The sequence below is a fragment of the Macrotis lagotis genome, chromosome 1 (assembly GCF_037893015.1).
Source record: "Macrotis lagotis isolate mMagLag1 chromosome 1, bilby.v1.9.chrom.fasta, whole genome shotgun sequence".
Classification (NCBI taxonomy): Eukaryota; Metazoa; Chordata; class Mammalia; order Peramelemorphia; family Peramelidae; genus Macrotis; species Macrotis lagotis.
Window position 1 is genome coordinate 297566022 of NC_133658.1, and position 19443 is coordinate 297585464.

The window sequence follows — 19443 nt, forward strand, 5'->3', positions numbered from 1 at the left end:
CATGAATTTCTCAGCTAAGGTAGTGCATATGAAGAAAGAAAATGATGCAAGAGAATGATGGCATTGACAAAGGTTTTAGGTTTGGTCAAATGTGGTCAGTATTTTCTGAAGTTTTTTTTACTTTCTCCATCTCTTCTACCACCACTCCCCTCCCTCTTAAAATTGCTTTGTATTATTTTGTACATGTTTACTTCTTTACCTGCATTCCCAGTCAAGAGGGAGACTAAAGGAAAGCTGATAGTGTATGACCAACCATAAAGTCAAGTCTTTTAAGGAAGTGACTTATAGGAGGTTGCAATGAGGATGAAAACTAAGTTTAGGAAACATGAGACACAAGGAAGAATAGGTTATAGTCATGAAGGAGGGACAATTATGGGTGATGGTGAGATCAACTCTGTGTTGGGGTGAATTAGAGAAGAGTTTAGGAGGGCAATAAACTTGGTATTTGAGGGGATATTAATGTATAAGTTTAATTAAAAAAATATGAAAGCAGTGAAAAGGAAGGTGATAAAAGCCAGCTACTGAACTTGAGAAAGCAGAGAGAATGACATACAGGTCAGCAGATGTCTGCTACAAGGAGCTGGGTGATAACCGGTGATGGAACGAATCTCTAAGAATAGGCTGCTGAGTGGCGGTGGCAAAAGAATAGTCTGGGAAGTGGCACTGAGGAATGAAGTACATTGCCTTCTCTTTGTGCCAGTTTAGTGCTTCCAGTGAATGAGAGGAACACCTGCTGCAGAGGGTAGTCAAGGTCTAGATATAGTTTTCCAAAAGCTCAAAGTGAAGAGAAATAGAATGGAGGCATGTTAAAAATTGCAAGACTTCCATAAATAACAAAAGAACAAAATTCTTTGAAGGAGCAGGGCAAGGATAGTGATAGTGATTTGGGGAAAGATTGGAGGGGAAGGGTTTTATTTGCTTAAACAGCTGTTGATTCTGAAGCAGAGATACAAGATGAATGGGAGCTGAGAATTTTGGCAGGAACCAGATAGATTAGACACCCACCTTTAGGATTTTATATGGCAAAGTATGAAGTAGTTTCAAGACCTACTGATTCCCAGAATGCCAGAATTCTAAGATTCTCATGACTAAAGAATAAAGTGTTGCTCTAGACCATGAGGGTCAAATTAAATTCAGAGTCAAAAGTTATTCCAGACCTTCTTCAAGATGGAAGAGAATTAGGCACTTCAAAGAGACTACAAGAGACAATATAGCCTCTTACAAAGTGTTAAACCATAATTTCCCTCAGGCTAAAAATGAAACAATAAAGTTAGTTTCATAAATGAAATTTACTTCTCCAGGATCTAATCAAAACCCATGGGTGATGGCATCCTTGCAAATATCAACACTCCAACTAACTGAATAATCAATTTTTATAGAATTTTGATAAAGGAATATAAAATTTTGGCAGTCAACCAATCAGGTTACACATTTGTACATAAAGGTGTCATTGCTTACTTTATGATTCTCTAACCCGTCCAGCTTGTTCTATGTCAAAACTGACAAAGATCCAATTAGCTCACTGACAGTTTTACGAGTTATTAGATATGATATAGAAATATTAAACACAGGAGTTTCTTCCTTTCCTAGATGTCAGAAGTACAAGAATTTATTCAAACTCTCATTTAGATAACAAAGCAGATTCCTGCCTCCTCAGGATGGTCCTTGACTGATTGTTTACACAGTTTCTGCAGTAAAACTTGCAGATGCAATTAGAGGGACATTAGGTTGCTTCATAAAGAGCCTTTCTTCAGATTTATAACTAGAGACACAGACCTTGTAGAGGGGCAGAGGTGAATATTTCAAACTTATAGACCTCAAATAGAGGTTGATCAGAAATATTTAATTCTAAATTAAATATCAGACAAAACCAATGCCTCCCAAGTAATTAAGACTTTCACCTCTGTGTCTTGTAAGTTATTAATACTTAAAAGCCACTTTCCCTTCCTAGATCTGGATTGTGACTAATTCATCTTTCTATAGTACTTAAACAGCTTAAAGAATTACCTCCCAATCAGCCTATGAGGTTTATCAAAGTGCTGTAATTTCTTTTTTTTTTTTTTTAGGTTTTTGCAAGGCAAATGGGGTTAAGTGGCTTGCCCAAGGCCACACAGCTAGGTAATTATTAAGTGTCTGAGACCGGATTTGAACCCAGGTACTCCTGACTCCAAGGCTGGTGCTTTATCCACTACGCCACCTAGCCGCCCCCCAGTGCTGTAATTTCTTGGTGTGAGAACTCACTCTCTTCTATCAAATATATTAAAAAAAAGAGTTACTTGAAGCTTGAGTTCTGTTACCTGAGAAGTGAGGTATTCACCTGTCCATGTTCAGAACTTTTGGCAGAGACTAGATTTGCCCTCAGGTCTTCCTGGATCTAAGTATAGCATTATTCAACTCCACTGTCTCCATAAGTATTATTTATTATTCCATGATAACTGCTAAGAAACTTGAGGCCAGAGAGTTTAAATAATGTTCCCATAGTCACTTAAGTATCAGAGTTAAGAACCAAGGACTGTTCTAGGTGATTCTTCTAATGAAATATTGGAGTCAGTCTCTAAAACTCTTCCTGCTCTAAGATCCAATGATATCCTGATTCACACAAAAAGCAGTTATGTCTCAATCATTATTGATTAGAGAAATGCAAATTAAAACAACTCAGAGGTCTCCTTCATACCTATCAGATTGACTAATATGACAGAAAAAAGAAAATGATAGATATTATAGGGGATGTAGGAAAACTGGGTTACTAATGCACTGCTAGTGGAGTTGTGCACTGATCCAACTATTCTCAAGAGAAATTTGGAACTATGTTAAACCTGTATATTCCCTTTGATCTAGCAATAATACTACTAGGGGGGCAGCTAGGTGGAGCAGTGGATAAAGCACCTGAGTCAGGAGTACCTGGGTTCAAATCCGGTCTCAGACACTTAATAATTACCTAGCTGTGTGGCCTTGGGCAAGCCACTTAACCCCATTTGCCTTGCAAAAACCTAAAAAAAAAATAAAATAAAATAATACTACTTGGTCTGTATCCTAAAGAGATAATTAAAAAAAGGGAAAAGGACTATATATACAAAATTATTCATAGCAGTTCTTTTTGTGGTTGGCAAAGAAATGGAAATTGAGGGGATGCCCATCAATTGGGGAATGGCTAAACAAGTTATGGTATATAAATGTGATGGAATACTATCTTTAAGAAATCATGAACAGGTAGATTTCAGAAAAACCTGAAAAGACTGACATGAACTGATTCTGAGTCAAATGAGCAGAACCAGAACATTGTACATAGTAACAGCAACATTATGGGATGATCTACTAAGATTTAGTTCTTCTCAACAACACAGTGACTGGGGTGGGGGTGGGTTAAGTGACTTGCCCAAGGTCACACAGCTAGGCAATTATTAAGTGTTGGAGGTTGAATCTGACTCCAAGGCTGGTGCTCTATCCACTGTACCACCTAGCTGCCCCTGATCAAAGACAATTTTAAAAGACTTGTGATGGTAAATGTCATCCTCATGCAGAGAAACAACTATAGAACACAGATTAAAGCATACTATTATCATTTTAAAAAAAAGTACTTTTCTTTTTTTAAGATAGACAGACACTTTAACAAGGTACGTTTTTTACAAATGAACTTTTTAGGAGAATCAAGCAATGCTGCCAGCATTAGATGCAATCCTGGGCCATAAGCCAGCACACTCCTTGGCAACAGGCCCCATGATGGCTGAACCTTTCATCTTGCCTTTGTTGTTTACTATGACCCCTGCATTGTCTTCAAAATGTAAGAGCATACCATCTTTTCTTTGATATGACTTCCAGCCATATTACCATTGCTGGATGGACCTTCTTCTGGAGTTCTGGTTTTCCCTTTTTGACTGTGGCCATTACCATGTCACTCACACCAACTGCAGGAAGCCTGTTCAATCTTCCCTTAATTCCCTTCATAGAGATGATGTACAGGTTCTTGGCACCTGTATTATCAGCACAATTGATGACAGCTCCAACTGGGAGACACAAGAAAATTTGGAACTTTGCTCCAGAAGACCCACCACATTCTCATTTAGACATCTTGGCTCCCAGAAAATACCCCCCCAAAAATGTTATTTTCAATCATGTGCAAAGATAGTTTTCAACATTCATCTTTTTGTAAATTTTTTGAGTTTCATATACCCCCCAACTCTCCTTCCTCATGACATTAAGTAATTTGATATAGATTACACATGTACAATCATGTTAAACATATTTCCATATTAGTCATGCTGTGAAAGAATCAGAAAAGGGAAAGTCTTGAGAAAGAAAAAACAAAAACCCAAATTTTTAAAAAAGTGAATAGGGGCAGCTAGGTGGTGCAGTGAATAGAGCAGTGGCCTTGGAGTCAGGAGGACCTGAGTTCAAATCCAGTCTCAGACACCTAATAATGACTTAACTATGTGGCCCTGGGCAAGCCACTTAACCCCACTGCCTTGCAAAAAAACCTTTAAAAAAAGTCAAAATATAAGATCTTTTCTGAAGTCCTTTCTTGATATCTTAAGCTGGAAAATACACCACTCTGTGGTTCTGGAATCCACTTAGAATACAGAAATGTTTAACATGATTATATATATATATATATATATATATATATATATATATATATATATATATATATATGTATATATATGTATATATGTATATATGTATATATATGTATAAAACCTGATTCAGATTACTCACTGTCATGGGGAAGGGGAGGAGAAAAGGAAGGAAGGGAGAAAAATGTTGAAAACTATCTTTACATGTAATTGAAAAAAAATTAAGAGAAAAAAATACAGAAAGTCTTTTGCAAGTGCTATGGTGTGAATGACTTGCTATTTATATTTCAGGTCAGTTGTTGACTAGAAGTAGATTCTTTTAAGGTGCCTCCTTGTTTCTCTCCAAGAGATACTTTATTCATAAAATAAATTAACAGGTTATTTAAAAATAAACTTTATTTAAACTTTTATTAATATTGCAAGGAAGACAGATATAGTGACAGAATCTCTGTGTATAGCAGCAACATCTGGAAACTATCTTTTCTCCCTTCTTTCCCGAACAGTTTCCCTTACTAGATCCTGACTAGATCAATTATGGAGAATGGTCTCAGTCTCAGAATGGGTAGGAACTGAACTATGTAAGAGATCTTTCAACATGAACATGACTTTGAACATATTTAACCTTTGGGACAAGAAGGATGCCAAAAACAGAAATTGGACATTCAGGTACCTTTCCTTATCCTGAGGATCAGCCTAGCTTCCAATCACAAGTATAAAGATACAGAAACAACAGTGGTACTGACTAGCTGAGGACAAGTGTGGTCTCATCCCTCAGTTTCTCATTAGCCTTGTCTGAGAGGAAATGGGGACAAATAAACAAAATAAGAAAGGAGTTTTGGTGTGTGCTTGTCTCAGTCCTGTTCTGCTTTCTAAGGAGGTCTTTGGTTTTATCAGGTCCCTCAATCTAAGAGTACTGTGGTCCCAGTACAAGGGAGCTTTTCAACTTCCTCCTGCTTCACCCAAAGGAAAGGGAGATGACCTACATCACTGTAATCTTCCATCTGCTGATCAATCTCTGTCAGCTCACAAGGCTCAGCCCATATGTCCACAATCTTTCCCAAAGTGGAGCAGCGTTCCTCTAGCTCAGTCCCTTCACTCTGCATCAGCAGATTCGCCAGCTCCTTACTGAGGCTCTGAATCACATCCTCTCTACCTTCTTCCCAAGCCTGGTTGATTTTCAAGTCTTTGACAGGGTTCTGAAGTTCCCCTTGGGGTCCAAGGAGGTGCTGGTACCGCTTCTGCCACCTCCTACATACCATGGCCTCCCCCACAGGCTCATTGTTCGTATGAAGCATGGCAAGGATGTGGCGGCATGGTAAATGATATCGCTGCTGGAAGGAACAGCTGCAAGTGCATCCATCCTTGCTAACCTGGTGGGAGTCCTCCAGCAACTGCACCTCAGCTGCACAGCCAGCTGCTTCGATCAACTGGGTAGAATTCTGCACAATTTCCCACTCATTGTGGCAGAGCTGGTAGGCAAGTTCAGAGCCATTCTTGTGCAACTTCTCTAGCATATCACCCCCAAAGGCTTGCTGCATTTGTGGCTTTTGCTGTGGCTGCTGCTGAGGATAAAGGGGAGCAGTTTTATTAGGAAGCGTGGATGTCTTAGACAGGTTTGATACATAACTATTGGAGGCTCCCTTGGGTCTCAAAGGAAGCTTAGCTCTCTCCCCACCAGGGAGAGATTGGGACGAGTTCTTTGGTCGTTTGGTATTGAAAAAGTCAACATAATCCACAAAGCACAAAATGCAGCCCACCAGGGTCTGCTGTTCCCTGAAGAGACTAGATACTTTACTTGTAACCAGGTCAAGGCTGTCCATGTAGGTACTACAAGCATGAAGACCCTTCCTGGCATGTATATACCAAAGCAGCTCACAAGAGAACCAGTGGTCCTGCAGGTAGCTAAAGAGGTCCTTGTCTAGAAGGGCCTCTGCCATCTTAGAGAGTTTCTGTAGGCCAGGACCTGAGGCAACAAATACTGCTTCCCTCAAAGCCTCCTTCATCAGGTTCTTGAAGGACTGACTGGCCCGGCTCCTCTGCAGAGTCTTCTCTAGGAGGCGGGTTGTATGGTAGATGGAGAGAAGCACATGAGCTAATGGGAACAGTTCCTGTACTACATCACGGTGCTGGAAAGATGGTTCCACAAAGATGACCCTAACTTTGGACCAGTCAGAATTGAACTCAGTGAAGACATTCAGCATCTTGGCTACAGAGGAAGCCGTCTCTTCCCTGAGCACTGCAAAGTGTACCACCCGTCCCTCTCGCTCCTTGCTTTCCACCAGGAAGGCATAAAGTATGTGGCCATACACATTTTCAACTCGGTGTAGCAGAAGGTTCTCTGGGAAGCGAATAAAAAAGTCCTGCATCTTGCTGCTCTGAAAGCTGAGTCGTTCAAGGTCTTGGTTGCTACCCACACTGAGAGAGGCCATGGAACCCATGTCTGCCTTTAGAAAATTCTTCATCACTTCTGCCACATGAGCCAGGTCTACAGAGGTAATGCCCTTCTGCCTCAGTTCATGGGGGAAAGAGGAAGGCGCAGTGCAGGATGTTGTCTCAGTGTCCTTAGAGGCAGTCTTCTCTTCCTGGGGTTCCATCCTCCAGAGTTTTGACTGAAATTTACCAGGAGGATTTTTCTGAGACTTCTTAGACAGTTCTGAGGCTCTTTGTCCAAGAGAGGTGTGAGCTCCTGGAACAGAAGCAGTTTTGGTTTTAACATGGATGTGTTGGGTGTTCAGTTCACTGATAAATAGTCTGTCTAATTCCTCATCATACTGCAGGACTAAGTATGCTGGGCACATGTTGGGCTCTAGGTGCTGCTTTCTGTATGACTGAGCACGGGTACAAACAAACTTCACCTGCATATACCTATGGAAGAAAGAGGAGATGACAGTAAGGATTCTGTTAGAATTTAAGATAGCTTTCCTTACATCTAAGGACCCAATATGCCAATACCATAGGGAATTCCAGGAGGACAGTCAAAAAACTCAAGAAGCACCATCAAGCAATTTGGAATTAAAGAGGGCACAGCACAAACATAGGGTCAGTGCCTCTTCAAGAAAGCATAAACAAATGTTCCTGATTCACAGGATGGTACAGAAGGCTAAGAACAACAAGTGATCGTGGAAATAAACTAATCTAAACTTCCTTACTCCCCCCCACTCTGAGGAACAGAGAAATAAAAGTCCAATTCTCTTAGACACAGAGTGCTATCACAGAAACAATTCTAGAAACTTAGAGCAAGAAGAACTTCAAAGGTCATCTAGGTCACTTCCTACTCCAAGATGGAATTCTCTTTTACATCATGGCTGCCAGACAGTTATGGAACTCTTAGGCCTCTAGTAAAAAGGAACTCACTTCCTTAAGAGGCATAGGAATCTACTTTAGGACAGCTCTAATTGAAAGGAAGGTTTTCTTTTCCCTAAAGCTGAATCTCCCTTCTTGTAGTCGCTCATTGGTTCTGGTTCTGTCTTCTAAAATCAGATTGATAGTTGAATTTCTGATTCATTTCCCTCTCATCCCTTCCAAAGCTATCAAACCATTTTTTTTTTTTAGGTTTTTGCAAAGCAAATGGGATTAAGTGGCTTGCCTAAGGCCACACAGCTAGGTAATTATTAAGTGTCTGAGACCAGATTTGAACCCAGGTACTCCTGACTCCAGGGCCGGTGCTTTATCCACTGTGCCACCTAGCCACCCCAGTATCAAACCATTTTTGAGTCAAAGGTTTAATAACTATTCTGTGTCTGTGGATAAGTCATTTCATCACTTATACTTTACGATTCTTCAGCTGTAAATTTCAGGGGATCTGAATACTTCTTAGGGTATTTAAGCCTCTTTTCCATATTCTCCCATCAATTTTCTTTTTTTTCTTTTTAGTTTTTTTTTTGCAAGGCAAATGGGGTTAAGTGGCTTGCCCAAGGCCACACAGCTAGGTAATTATGAAGTGTCTGAGACCAGATTTGAACCCAGGTACTCCTGACTCCAGGGCCGGTGCTTTATCCACTATGCTACCTAGCCGCCTCCTCTACTTTCTTTTTTAAAAAATTAAAAAAAAATTCCAATCACATGCAAAGATAGTTTTCAACATTCATCCTTTTCTAAACTTTTGAATTCTATATTTTTCTACTACCCTCCTTTTCCTCCCCTCTCCCCATGGTGGCGAGCAATTATAGGTTTAACATTTTTTTCCATGAGTCATATTATAAAAAGAGCAATTAGAATTAATGGGGGAAATCACATAACCTCCTTTCTTTTTTTCTTTAGTTTTTTTTTAATTTTTGGCAAGGCAATGTAGTTAAGTGGCTTGCCCAAGGCCACACAACTAGGTAATTATCAAGTTTATGAGGCCAAATTTGAATTCAGGTCCTCCTGACTCCAGGGCCAGTGCTCTATCTACTGAACCACCTAGCTGCCTCAACCCTCCTACTTTTAATGGGGTTCTTTTATTTACTCTCTGATAATACCCCAAAACTGGGGAGAGTAGAATCAAGGAACATGTATCAGATGTGTACCTTAATCAATGCTCCTTATTATTTGCCTATTTCATTCACTATTTCCTCTTCAAATATGGAAGAGGATTTCATAAGTAACTACCTGGACTTCCAGTCTTCATTATAGAAGCCCTCTCTCCTACCTGTTTGGATCTTACCTATCTAGTTATTTCAAGTATCACTCCTCTAGTAAAACGACTTGCCAGAGCAGGGCATTTGTTATAACTTTTTGTCAACTTATCATAACTTAATCATACACTGTCTTGTGATATCTTGCATTACTTGCATATATTTTTTTGCTTTTCATGTGTATTTCTTCTTAAAGAAGACTGATTCTCAAGGTCTTTTTTCTACTACATGGCAACTCCTTCATTTTCCACCTTCTCTAATTATATCCCTTCACATATGTTACACTCTAGCTAACCTGCAATACAGTTGATCCTCAACTAGAAAATGGCATGAAAGTCAAAAACTTGAATGTTGATATGTTGAATATCCAGGAAATAGATGGTTAAAAGATTACAGTGCATGATTAAGTTATAATAAGTGCCCTTAATTTACAAAACTGTAATCTTTTTTTTTAATTTAACAAAATTAATCTTTTACTGATTGCTGAAAGTACTTTTCTGTATACAATTCTTTATAACTAAACATTAAGTTTGATAATATACACTTTTCCTAACAAAGTAATACATAAAACATTTTACACAAAATAAAATTGGTAACAAGCAAAACATTTTTTCTTGATGTCACTTTGGTCTTCTTCGATAATGAACCAACCAAGAATTCTATGACTATTTGTGCTAATATCTCAAAAACAATACAAGTCAAATCAATTGATTTTAGGCAATATTCACTTTTAAAAAATACATAAAATCTACCATAAATACTTTCTTCTTTTTTGTGGATATAATGACTTACTGATTCATTAATACTAAAATCAGAATTGACAGCAGCTGCAGACAAGAAGTTTATCTTAACACTTTTATTTCCTCACTATGTGGTATCACTAACTTTGCAAATTTGGGCTTAGTGCCAAAGGACTTGCATTACTCTTTAGGGACATAACTAATCCTTTAAAGGGAGCAAACTGAAAATACACAATGATTTCAAGAAGCTATCTTTAGAATGATGGGATGAACCAGACTAGAAAAATGTCAAGTTGCTTCAGAAACTTTCACCCATCATGCCTCTTATTTTTGTCTCTACCACATGTAGCTTGGAAGGTGCAGGGATGCTAATGCAAAATTGAAAATGATGTTATAAATAAAACTATGCAAATGCTTCAAGCTGCAAAAGTTAAGCCCTTGAATGTTGAAGATAGACTGTATTTGTCATCTTTCACAGTATTTATCATTTTCCTATCTTCCCTGTTGAAATATTACCCATGTTTCAAGTTATAGTTCTAACACTTACTACTTATTCTTGATCATTCCATTTTCCTTTTAAATTTACACAGCACTTTCTCCCTGTCTAATGCGTATTATAGTCTCTGCTATATTACAATTACTGCATATTTATTTTATTTTACTTTGTATTACTTTTTCTGTTAAACTATTATAGTATGAAGACATAGATCATGTCTAAATCATCCTTATGTCTGATGTAGCATCTAACAAAGGTATTCAGTAAATGCTAGTCAAATTAATATTCTACTACTTTTCTTTCTTTTTTTTATTAAGGCAATGAGGTTAAGTGACTTGCCCAAGGTCACACAAGTAGGTAATTATTAAGTGTCTGATACCAAATCTGAACTCAGGTCCTCCTAACTCCAGGGCTGGTGCACTATCCACTGTGCCACCTAGCTGTCATTCCATTAGTTCTCAAAGGTCTCAAGAAGCAGTTTTCATAGGCATTGATTACCATTTAACTTACTAAACACTGTGCCATCATACATCTGAACTCAGGTTTTAGAAACTAAAATGTATTTCTTTTGTACTTTCCTTTAGAAAGGCAAAAACAAAACATCCTCCTTCTCCACAAACAACAACCCCAAAATAACCTGATCTCTGTTCTCAAGGATCTCAAAGTCTCATAGAGGGAAAGAATATATGAATAATTATGTAGACAAAAGATGCAGGGTAAACGATGTAATCTCAAAGAAAAGACACTAGCATTGAGGAGAATAAGGCCTCTTGCCCCTCCCCATGGCAATTTCATTTAGGTTGTTCATGTTCAATCATTGTTAAACACATTTCCGTATTTTTCATGTTGTGAAAGGGGAATTAGAACTAAAGGAGAAAAAAAAACCCATACAAAAGAAAGAAAAACATAAAAGTGAACATAGGATGTTTTGCTCTGCATTCAGATTCCATAGTTTTTTCTCTGTATCTGATGGCATTTTTCATCATAGGTTTTTTTTAGGATAGTCCTTGATCACCAAACTGCCAAAAGGAGCTGCGTGCATCACATTCTATCATCTCACAATGCTATTGTTAATGTGTACAACCTTACCCTGGTTCTGCTCACTTCATTCAGCATCAGATCATGCAAGTCTTTCCAGACTTTTCTGGAAGTTTTCTGGATTCTGCTCATGATTTTTTTTTTAAGGTTTTTGACAAGGCAATGGGGTTAAGTGGCTTGCCCAAGGCCACACAGCTAGGTAATTATTAAAGTGTCTGAGGCTGGATTTGAACTCAGGTACTCCTAACTCCAGGGCCAGTGTTCTATCCACTGTGCCACCTAACCTCCCCTGCTCATGATTTCTTACAGAACAACAATATTCCAACACATTCCTTTACCATAATTTGTTCAGTCATTCCCCAAATGATGAGCATCCCCTCAATTCTAGTTCTTTGCCATCATAACAAGAGCTGCTATATTTTTGTGTATGTGGGTCTTTTCCTTTTTTTAATGATCTCTTTGGGTTATTGACCTAGTAGTGGTACTGTTAGATCAAATTTTGTCCTTTGGGTGTAGTTCCAAATTGTTCTCCAGTATAGTGGGATCAGTTCCCAGTTTTCCAACATCCTCATTTTAGCCAGTCTGAGAGATGTGAGGTGTTACCTCAGAGTTGCTTTAATTTGCATTTCTCTTTTCAATGAATTAGAACATTTTTTTCATTTGATTATAGAAAGCCTTAATTTCATCTGAAATTAAATTCATCTGTTCATATTCTTTGACCATTTATCAATTGGAGAATGACTTGTATTCTTATAAATTGACTCAGATCTCTATATATTTTAGGAATGAGTACTTTATCAGAAACACTAGCTGTGAAAATTGTTTCCCAGCTTTCTGCATTCCCTCTTACCTTGCCTGCATTAGTTTTGCTTGTGTAAAACATTTTTAATATAATGTAATCAAAAATATCCATTTTGCAATTTATAATGTTCTCTGTCTTGTTTGGTCTTAAACTCCTCCCCTCTCCATAGATCTGATAGATAAACTGTTCCTTGTTTTCCTAATTGGCTTATGGTATCTATCATCCTTTATGTCTAAATCCTGTCCCCATTTCAACCTTATTTTGGCATAGGGTGTGAGATGCTGATCTATGCCTAGTTTCTGTCATATTATTTTCAATTTTCTTCTTATCCCAGAAGCTAGGGTTTATCAAACAGTAGATCACTATAGTCATTTACTACTACTTCTTTTGTATCTAATCTATTGCAATGATTCCCTTCTCTATTTCTTAGCCAGTACTAAAAAGTTTTCATAACTGTCACTTTATATAGATAGTTTTAGGTCTGTTAAGGCTTTACATTTTTTTCCCATTAATTCCTTTGATGTTTTTGACCTTTTGTCCTCCAGATCAATTTTGTCACTATTTTTTCTAGTTCTGTAAAATATTTTTTTTGGTAGTTTGATTGGTAAGGTAGTGAACAAATAATTTAATTTAGATAGAATTGTCATTTTTATATTAGCTCAGCCTACCTATGAGCAACTGACATTTTTCCAGTTGTTTAGATCTGACTTTATTTGTGTGAAAAGTGTTTTAATTGTGTTCATAAAATTTCTGAGTTTGTCATGGGAGGTAGATTCCCAAGTATTTTATGTTGTCTAGTTACTTTATTTGGAATTTCTCTATCTCTTGCTATTGGATTTTGTTCATCATATACAGAAATATGAAGATTTATATGTGTTTATTTTATATTGTATTACTTTGCTGAAGGTGTTAATTATTTCAAGTAGTTTTTAGTTGATTTTCTGGGATCTTAAATGGGAATGTTTCTGGCTTATACTCACTACATATAATGTTTACTGATGGTTTTAGATGCTTAACATTTTAAGGAAAACTCCATTTATTTCTATGTGCTCTAGTGTTTTTTAATAGGAAAGGGTGCTATATTTTGTCAAAGGTTTGGTTTTTTGGTTTTTTAGGTTTTTGCAAGGCAAATGGGGTTAAGTGGCTTGCCCAAGGCCACACAGCTAGGTAATTATTAAGTGTATGAGGCCAGATTTGAACTCAGATGCTCCTGACTCCAGGGCCAGTGCCCCTGGCCACCCCTTGTCAAAGGTTTTTTCAGCATCTATTGAGATAATCATATGATTTCTGTTAGTTTAGTTATTAATATGGTCAATTATACCGATTGTTTTCTAAAATTTGAAAAAATAAATAGTTCTGCCAAATTTCTTTTATGAAACCAATGTGATGCTGATACTAAACCAGGAAGAGTCAAAACAGAATAAGAAAATTATAAACCAATATTCCTAATGAATATTGATACAAAAAATTTTAAATACAAATATTAGCAAAGTGACTATAGCAAGTTATCACTAGGATAAAACATTATGCTCGGGGGAGATTTATACAAGGTATGCAGTTCAACATAGAGCTAAATTCTGAAAGAAGGCAGGGAAGCCAGTAAAAGGATAGTCATAGGAAAAGCACAGATGAGAATGAGAATTGTTCTATTTGGACGTAGAACTAGAATTCAACAATTTAGTTGAATGGAGGAAAGTCATCCATCAGTATATTATGAATACACACATGCACATAGATGTGCTCATGCCCATAAACAGTATGGCACAATGACTATATCATTTAACATGGAGTAAGACCGGGGCTGTAGCCTGAATAAGGCCTTTTAACATTTTGGTCCCTCAGTTTATTCACCTGTAACATGAAGAGGTTGGGCATGAAGAAAGGCCTTTAACATCCATGATAGCCCTAAATTTATGATAATGATATCTTGATAGAAGTAACAAATAGACCTTAAGATAGGCCCAGAACTGAAAACAAAAGAGTAGGCTAGATTACTTTGGGGAAACTGGAAAATTCTTCTAATAACTGCTGAATTGAAGGACTATCTTTTTTAATTGCAATATTTTTCTAGTATTACTGTATGAGTTTCCAGTAGAGTTTCTTCTACTGTCTCTGAAGAATGCAAATGAGATTTACCCAGAAGGCAACAGAAAGGTTCCTGATAAGAATGGGCAAACAGCAATACTTCTTGGATATGGGATTAAAGGAGAATCAAAGTCAAAAGGAGAACCAAAGTCAAGAATGTCATAAAAGCAACATAAGAAGATAGACTAATCACATAGTAATGATAGATAATAACCAATGGACTACCGATACCCTAAGTGATAGTTAAGAGAAAGGAAGAAAGGTCCCTACCATATTAAATGAACCCCTCGGTTAAACTCCTGAGGGAATGTAAACAAGAGCTACAGAGAATAAACAGGCATGGATGAGTTGCAATTTGACATCATGGGAGGGAATAGCCACGTCAATAAGGTCAAAGGTTCATTTGAGTATATTGTAAGAAAAACCTTAACCACCTGAGTTACCAAACAGTAAGATGGGGCCTTAGCAAGGAAATAATTGCTTCCCCACTTGAAGCCTTCAGGTGGAGGTCAAATGATCACTTCTTAGGGAAAGAATTTGGGTACAGGTTAAACAAGAAGAACTGAGATCCCCTGCAAATCTATGAATCAAAGACTAATTGGTGGGTGGAACTGACCATACAACCCCTCCTTTGGAGTATTATTATCACACAAACTCTCAGATGTTTACAAAGAAGACCTAGGTATTTTACCCTCCCATTTGCATACACTTAGAAAGGCAGGGTTTTTGCCTAGCTGGTCTTGCTACTCTGCAAACAAAACTAAGAAAAACAGGATGTGCCTAGGTTGGCAACACCAGGGCGGAGGAAGCAAAAGCTAAAAGTTGCCTGCATCTCCTATAGGTACAGTGTATGGACAGCTACATAGAAGAGACTAAAAAAAGTCTACAGAGTTTTGGTAAAGTCAAGAAGCAATGCTCAAAATTACCAATCAAACTTACCACAAAAAGGCTTTTTCCAAGATCCCTTTTTTCCAAAGACAGCACAGTTCTCCCCAACTTAGACTAAAAATCTTGGAGTTGTTTGCTACTAACAAACCAACTGACTTTGTAAGACAACTCAGTAACTATCTGTTCATTTTTTTTTTCTTAAATGTGTAAGAAGCGCTAAGTTCCTAAATCTCTTTCTATCTTTGGGCTTCAGTTCATTTCTGGTTCTATCATTCTATGTATTCTACTACATTCAATTCCTTTTCCTCCTTTCACCTCCTATAGCCAACCTATCATCATATTCTAAAGATTCTTCCTATAACTCACTCCCACCCCTATTTACCCCCCCCCCCCATTTCCAATGCACAGTGTGATATAATGGGGAAAAAGCAATATGGTCATTACTGGTCTTGAATCTCAGCTCTGATACTTAAGAGCTTGGAAGAGTGGAGGAGGTGGTGGCGGTGCTGTGGTGGTTTTCTGCAATCTTAAATATTATAGTCCTAATCTAGAACATTTTTACCTTGTGATTAATTTACAATAGAGGCTCATAACTAGTCTCTCACTCTTTCTTCATTCACTGGATCCTTAGGTAACACTACTAATCTGTTATTTCTTTGCTGCATCCCTATATTAATATTATTGTATCAGCTGGATTGAATTTCCTTAAGGTCATGGGGTTATATTTCAAGATATAATGCAAAGAACATTGAGACTTAAGTCAGGAGAGCTGGGTTCAAGTCTTGGCTCTTCAACTTACTAGTTTTATAACCCTGAGCAAGTCAATCTATTTCTCTGAGCCTCAAGTTTCTCATCCAAAAAACTGAGAAGGGGTGCTTGACTGTACTTTGTTCCCCAATCTGTGGGGCCCATAGAGTAGCTGGCTGCAAGGTCTTATGAACTCAAGTGTATCCAATCACTGTTACTCAAATACGTATATGGTTCCAACAAAATATGCAGGATCTACAGTGAGCTTTGTGGTCATAGATCTGTTACTGATTCTTTATTTATAGCCAAAAGAGAAAAAAAAATCTTTAAAATTAATCTTTGCACAAAAGTATCCAAGCAACTTCTGGCTATATGTTCTTTCCAACTGATCAAGCTGCGAAGTATCTGATATTTTCGAAGTCAATATAAGATTGTATATGTGGATTTTCTGATATTTATATAATGAAACAAGCTGAATGTGAAACTAGTTCTAAGAGTAGAATTTTCATCACTCCCAAGCTGCCAGTATTGCAAAGCTGCAAAACAATAACAACTACAGCAGTCTCAACAGAAAAATTCCATTAAATGAATGTAACCAGTAGGTAAATTATCACCTTCAGGAAAAGCATTGTTTTGCAGATGTATTTCTAGCTTTCAAATGTACAGAAAAATTTGTGAAAAATACAATCCAAATTATTTTTAAAGTAGTTCATTTTTCTTTATATCAGTGAATAATATTGGTGGTAAAAATAGGGGTCCATGAAATTTAAAAAAGGAGTCTGCCTACTTAAAAAGTCTAGGAACCCTTGGACTATAAGTTCTTCCATTAGACTGCCTACTGTCACAATTATAAGTGCGGGCTGGTCTTTGCCGGTACATTAACTAATAGGTTTTCTACTTGCTGAGTCATCATGCATACTGGTTTCTGACTATTTTTCCCAACATAAGACTAGCTAGTATGGTTTAAGGAACATTAGCCTAGAACACAGAGGGCATGGCTTTTCTTTCTGGACTCATCACTCATTTGGGCAAGTCACTAGACTTTTCTCAGTCTTTGATTCTTGTCTAGATAAAATGGGGATAATAATCTCTGCCCTACATATCATAATGTTGTTGCAGAGATAGAATGAAATCATGAATGAAGAAATCATTCATAAACAGTAATGTGCTCCTGTAGACATAAAGAACTATGAGTCATATTTCTCTGCAACTTTACTAGGTAATGTCCTCTCAGAGGTCTGATAGCACAGGTAATATAAGTGTTATTATTTCTATTTTACAGATGAGAAAACAGCCCTTACTAATGGCAGTACAATTCATTTGACCCTTAGGAAAAACTAAGAATCTGGAGGGCAAGGACCATATATTTCTTTCACTTTTTGCTAAAGCACAGTTCAGAGAGCCTAGCAGATTATTAGTAAAGAATTCAGACCTAGAAGAACTCCTAGTGATGCCCCAGCAAACTCATTGTATAGGGAAGAAAAGTGAGGATTTTTGATATGATACAGTTGTGATTCAAGGATTCCAAATTTGTATTTAAGTGAGATGCAGTACTTTTATCATGTTAAGAAATGGGATATGAAGGCAAGAGGTCTCAGCTGCAGTTCCAGTAGATCACTGAATTTTTTTGAGCCAAGTTTTTCCGTTTTTTTGGGGGGGGGTCTCAGTTTCCTCATCTTTAAAATGGAAAATATTTGGTTGATTTTATTATAAGGAAATTGCATCAGGATAGTGACTCGTCCAATTTCAAGTGAATTTGACAATCATTGAGCAAATTTATAGCCAGAACCCAGCTGAGGATAACTGCATATCTGATAACTGATATTCCGTGTGTGTGTGTGTGTGTGTGTGTGTGTGTGTGTGTGTGTGTGTGAATGAGGATAGTTTTTATGATGAGTGGAATCTGAAGTAGGTCTTGAATAAATCTAAATAAAGCAAAGAATATGGAAAGAGTACCCTTTAGGCATAAGTGGAAATGAGGATGGATGAGATAATAATAGCTAGTTATAACTAACTACCTTGTGCCAGGCACTCTGGGCTAAGCACTTTAGAAGATATTTCCACTTGATCCTCAAGAACACATCTGTAAAGTAGGTGCTATTGATTATCTCCATTTTACAGGTAAGAAGACCGAGGGAGAGTTTAAGTGACTTCCCCCAGTCACACAGCTTGTCTGAGGACTTAGTCAAATTCAAGGGCATCCTGACTCAACAGCACCATCTAAGCGATCAGGGCTAGTGGCCTGATTTGGCTAAAAAAATATACATATATTAGGTTTTTGAAATCTTTTAAATCCGTTATATTTCATTTAATCTGGTTTTTTTTTTTTAGGTTTTTGCAAGGCAAATGGGGTTAAGTGGCTTTCCCAAGGCCACCTGGCTGGGTCATTATTAAGTGTCTGAGGTCGGATTTGAACTCAGGTGCTCCTGACTCCGGGGTCAACAACCTTGGGACAGGCCATGTTTTATCCCCATTTTACTGTTGGGGAAAATGAGCTCATGGAGTTCCGAAGCAGGACCCAGGCCTAGGGTCCCTGGCTACCAGCCCGGCATCGTAGCGCCAACTCAAGCTGCCTGTGCCCGGTCTGGGCTACCTGGAAGGGCGGAGAAGGGCCTGGGCCGGTGATGTTGGGGGGCTCGTGTCCTAGGCACGGGGCAAGGCGGGCTGGGGGGCGCGTGGCGGGGCCGCGGCTCTCCATCTCCGTGGCGGATCTCGGGCGCGGCGGCCGGCGGCCTCGAGGCCCGGCCCGGGGCCCTAAGCACGTGGCGGGCGCAGAGAGGCCCGTGCCCTTCCCTGGCGTCCCCACCCTCTGCACCCAGGCCCGGGGGGCGGGGCAGGCCCTCTTACGTGACGTCCTCCCGGACGGAGGTGCCATGGCTGAGGTTATAGAAGCGGACGGAGATGCAGTCCCTCAGTCTGAAGGTGCATTTGTTCTCCCTCTTGTAGGTATTGAAGCACTCCCTGAAGTCCTCAAAGGTCTGGAAGTGGCTGCCTAGCTCCATGGCTACCCTCCACCCCCGGCTGAGCCAACGGGCCCCTGGCGTGGGAGCGCCACCAGAGGGGTCAGGGGGCACTGGGGGGGCGGAGGTCACGCAGATGCTACCATGAGGGTGAGGGGGACCCATGGACAGCACCCTCTGGGGACTTGCGGCCCATAACCTGCCATTAAAGTGGTGCCCCTCAAGCCTTTCCCAACCTAGGGAGTCTTGCTAGGAGGCAATGGCGACCCTGGCTGTGGCACAGGAATGGGGAGGGAGAAGACGCCCCCCACTCTGTGCTTATTATCCAGACTCCAGGCACCGCCCCCTCGCGGGGACCGAATCATAAGGTAGGTCCTCGGAAGGGCTTCTCCCTGGGCCAGTGGCAAAAAGAAGCATGGGCAACATGACTGGAGATGGGCGGGAGAGCCGATCAATGAAGGCCTAGTTCCCGCCTCCGAGCGGGTCTGCCGGAGAACTTC

General features: G+C 39.0%; 1 protein-coding gene and 1 pseudogene across 1 annotated transcript; both read right to left on the minus strand.

The window, feature by feature from the left end:
- Window positions 1–3647: 3647 nt before the first annotated feature.
- Window positions 3648–4068, minus strand: LOC141516860 (large ribosomal subunit protein uL14-like; annotated as a pseudogene).
- Window positions 4069–4960: 892 nt separating this feature from the next.
- Window positions 4961–19369, minus strand: ZSWIM3 (zinc finger SWIM-type containing 3). Its single transcript, XM_074211227.1, has 2 exons — window positions 18831–19369; window positions 4961–7436 (listed from the first exon to the last, which is right to left on the minus strand). Exons 1-2 carry the CDS (start codon window positions 19106–19108, stop codon window positions 5471–5473), a joined length of 2244 nt encoding a protein of 747 aa, XP_074067328.1. The 5' UTR covers window positions 19109–19369; the 3' UTR covers window positions 4961–5470.
- Window positions 19370–19443: the final 74 nt, after the last annotated feature.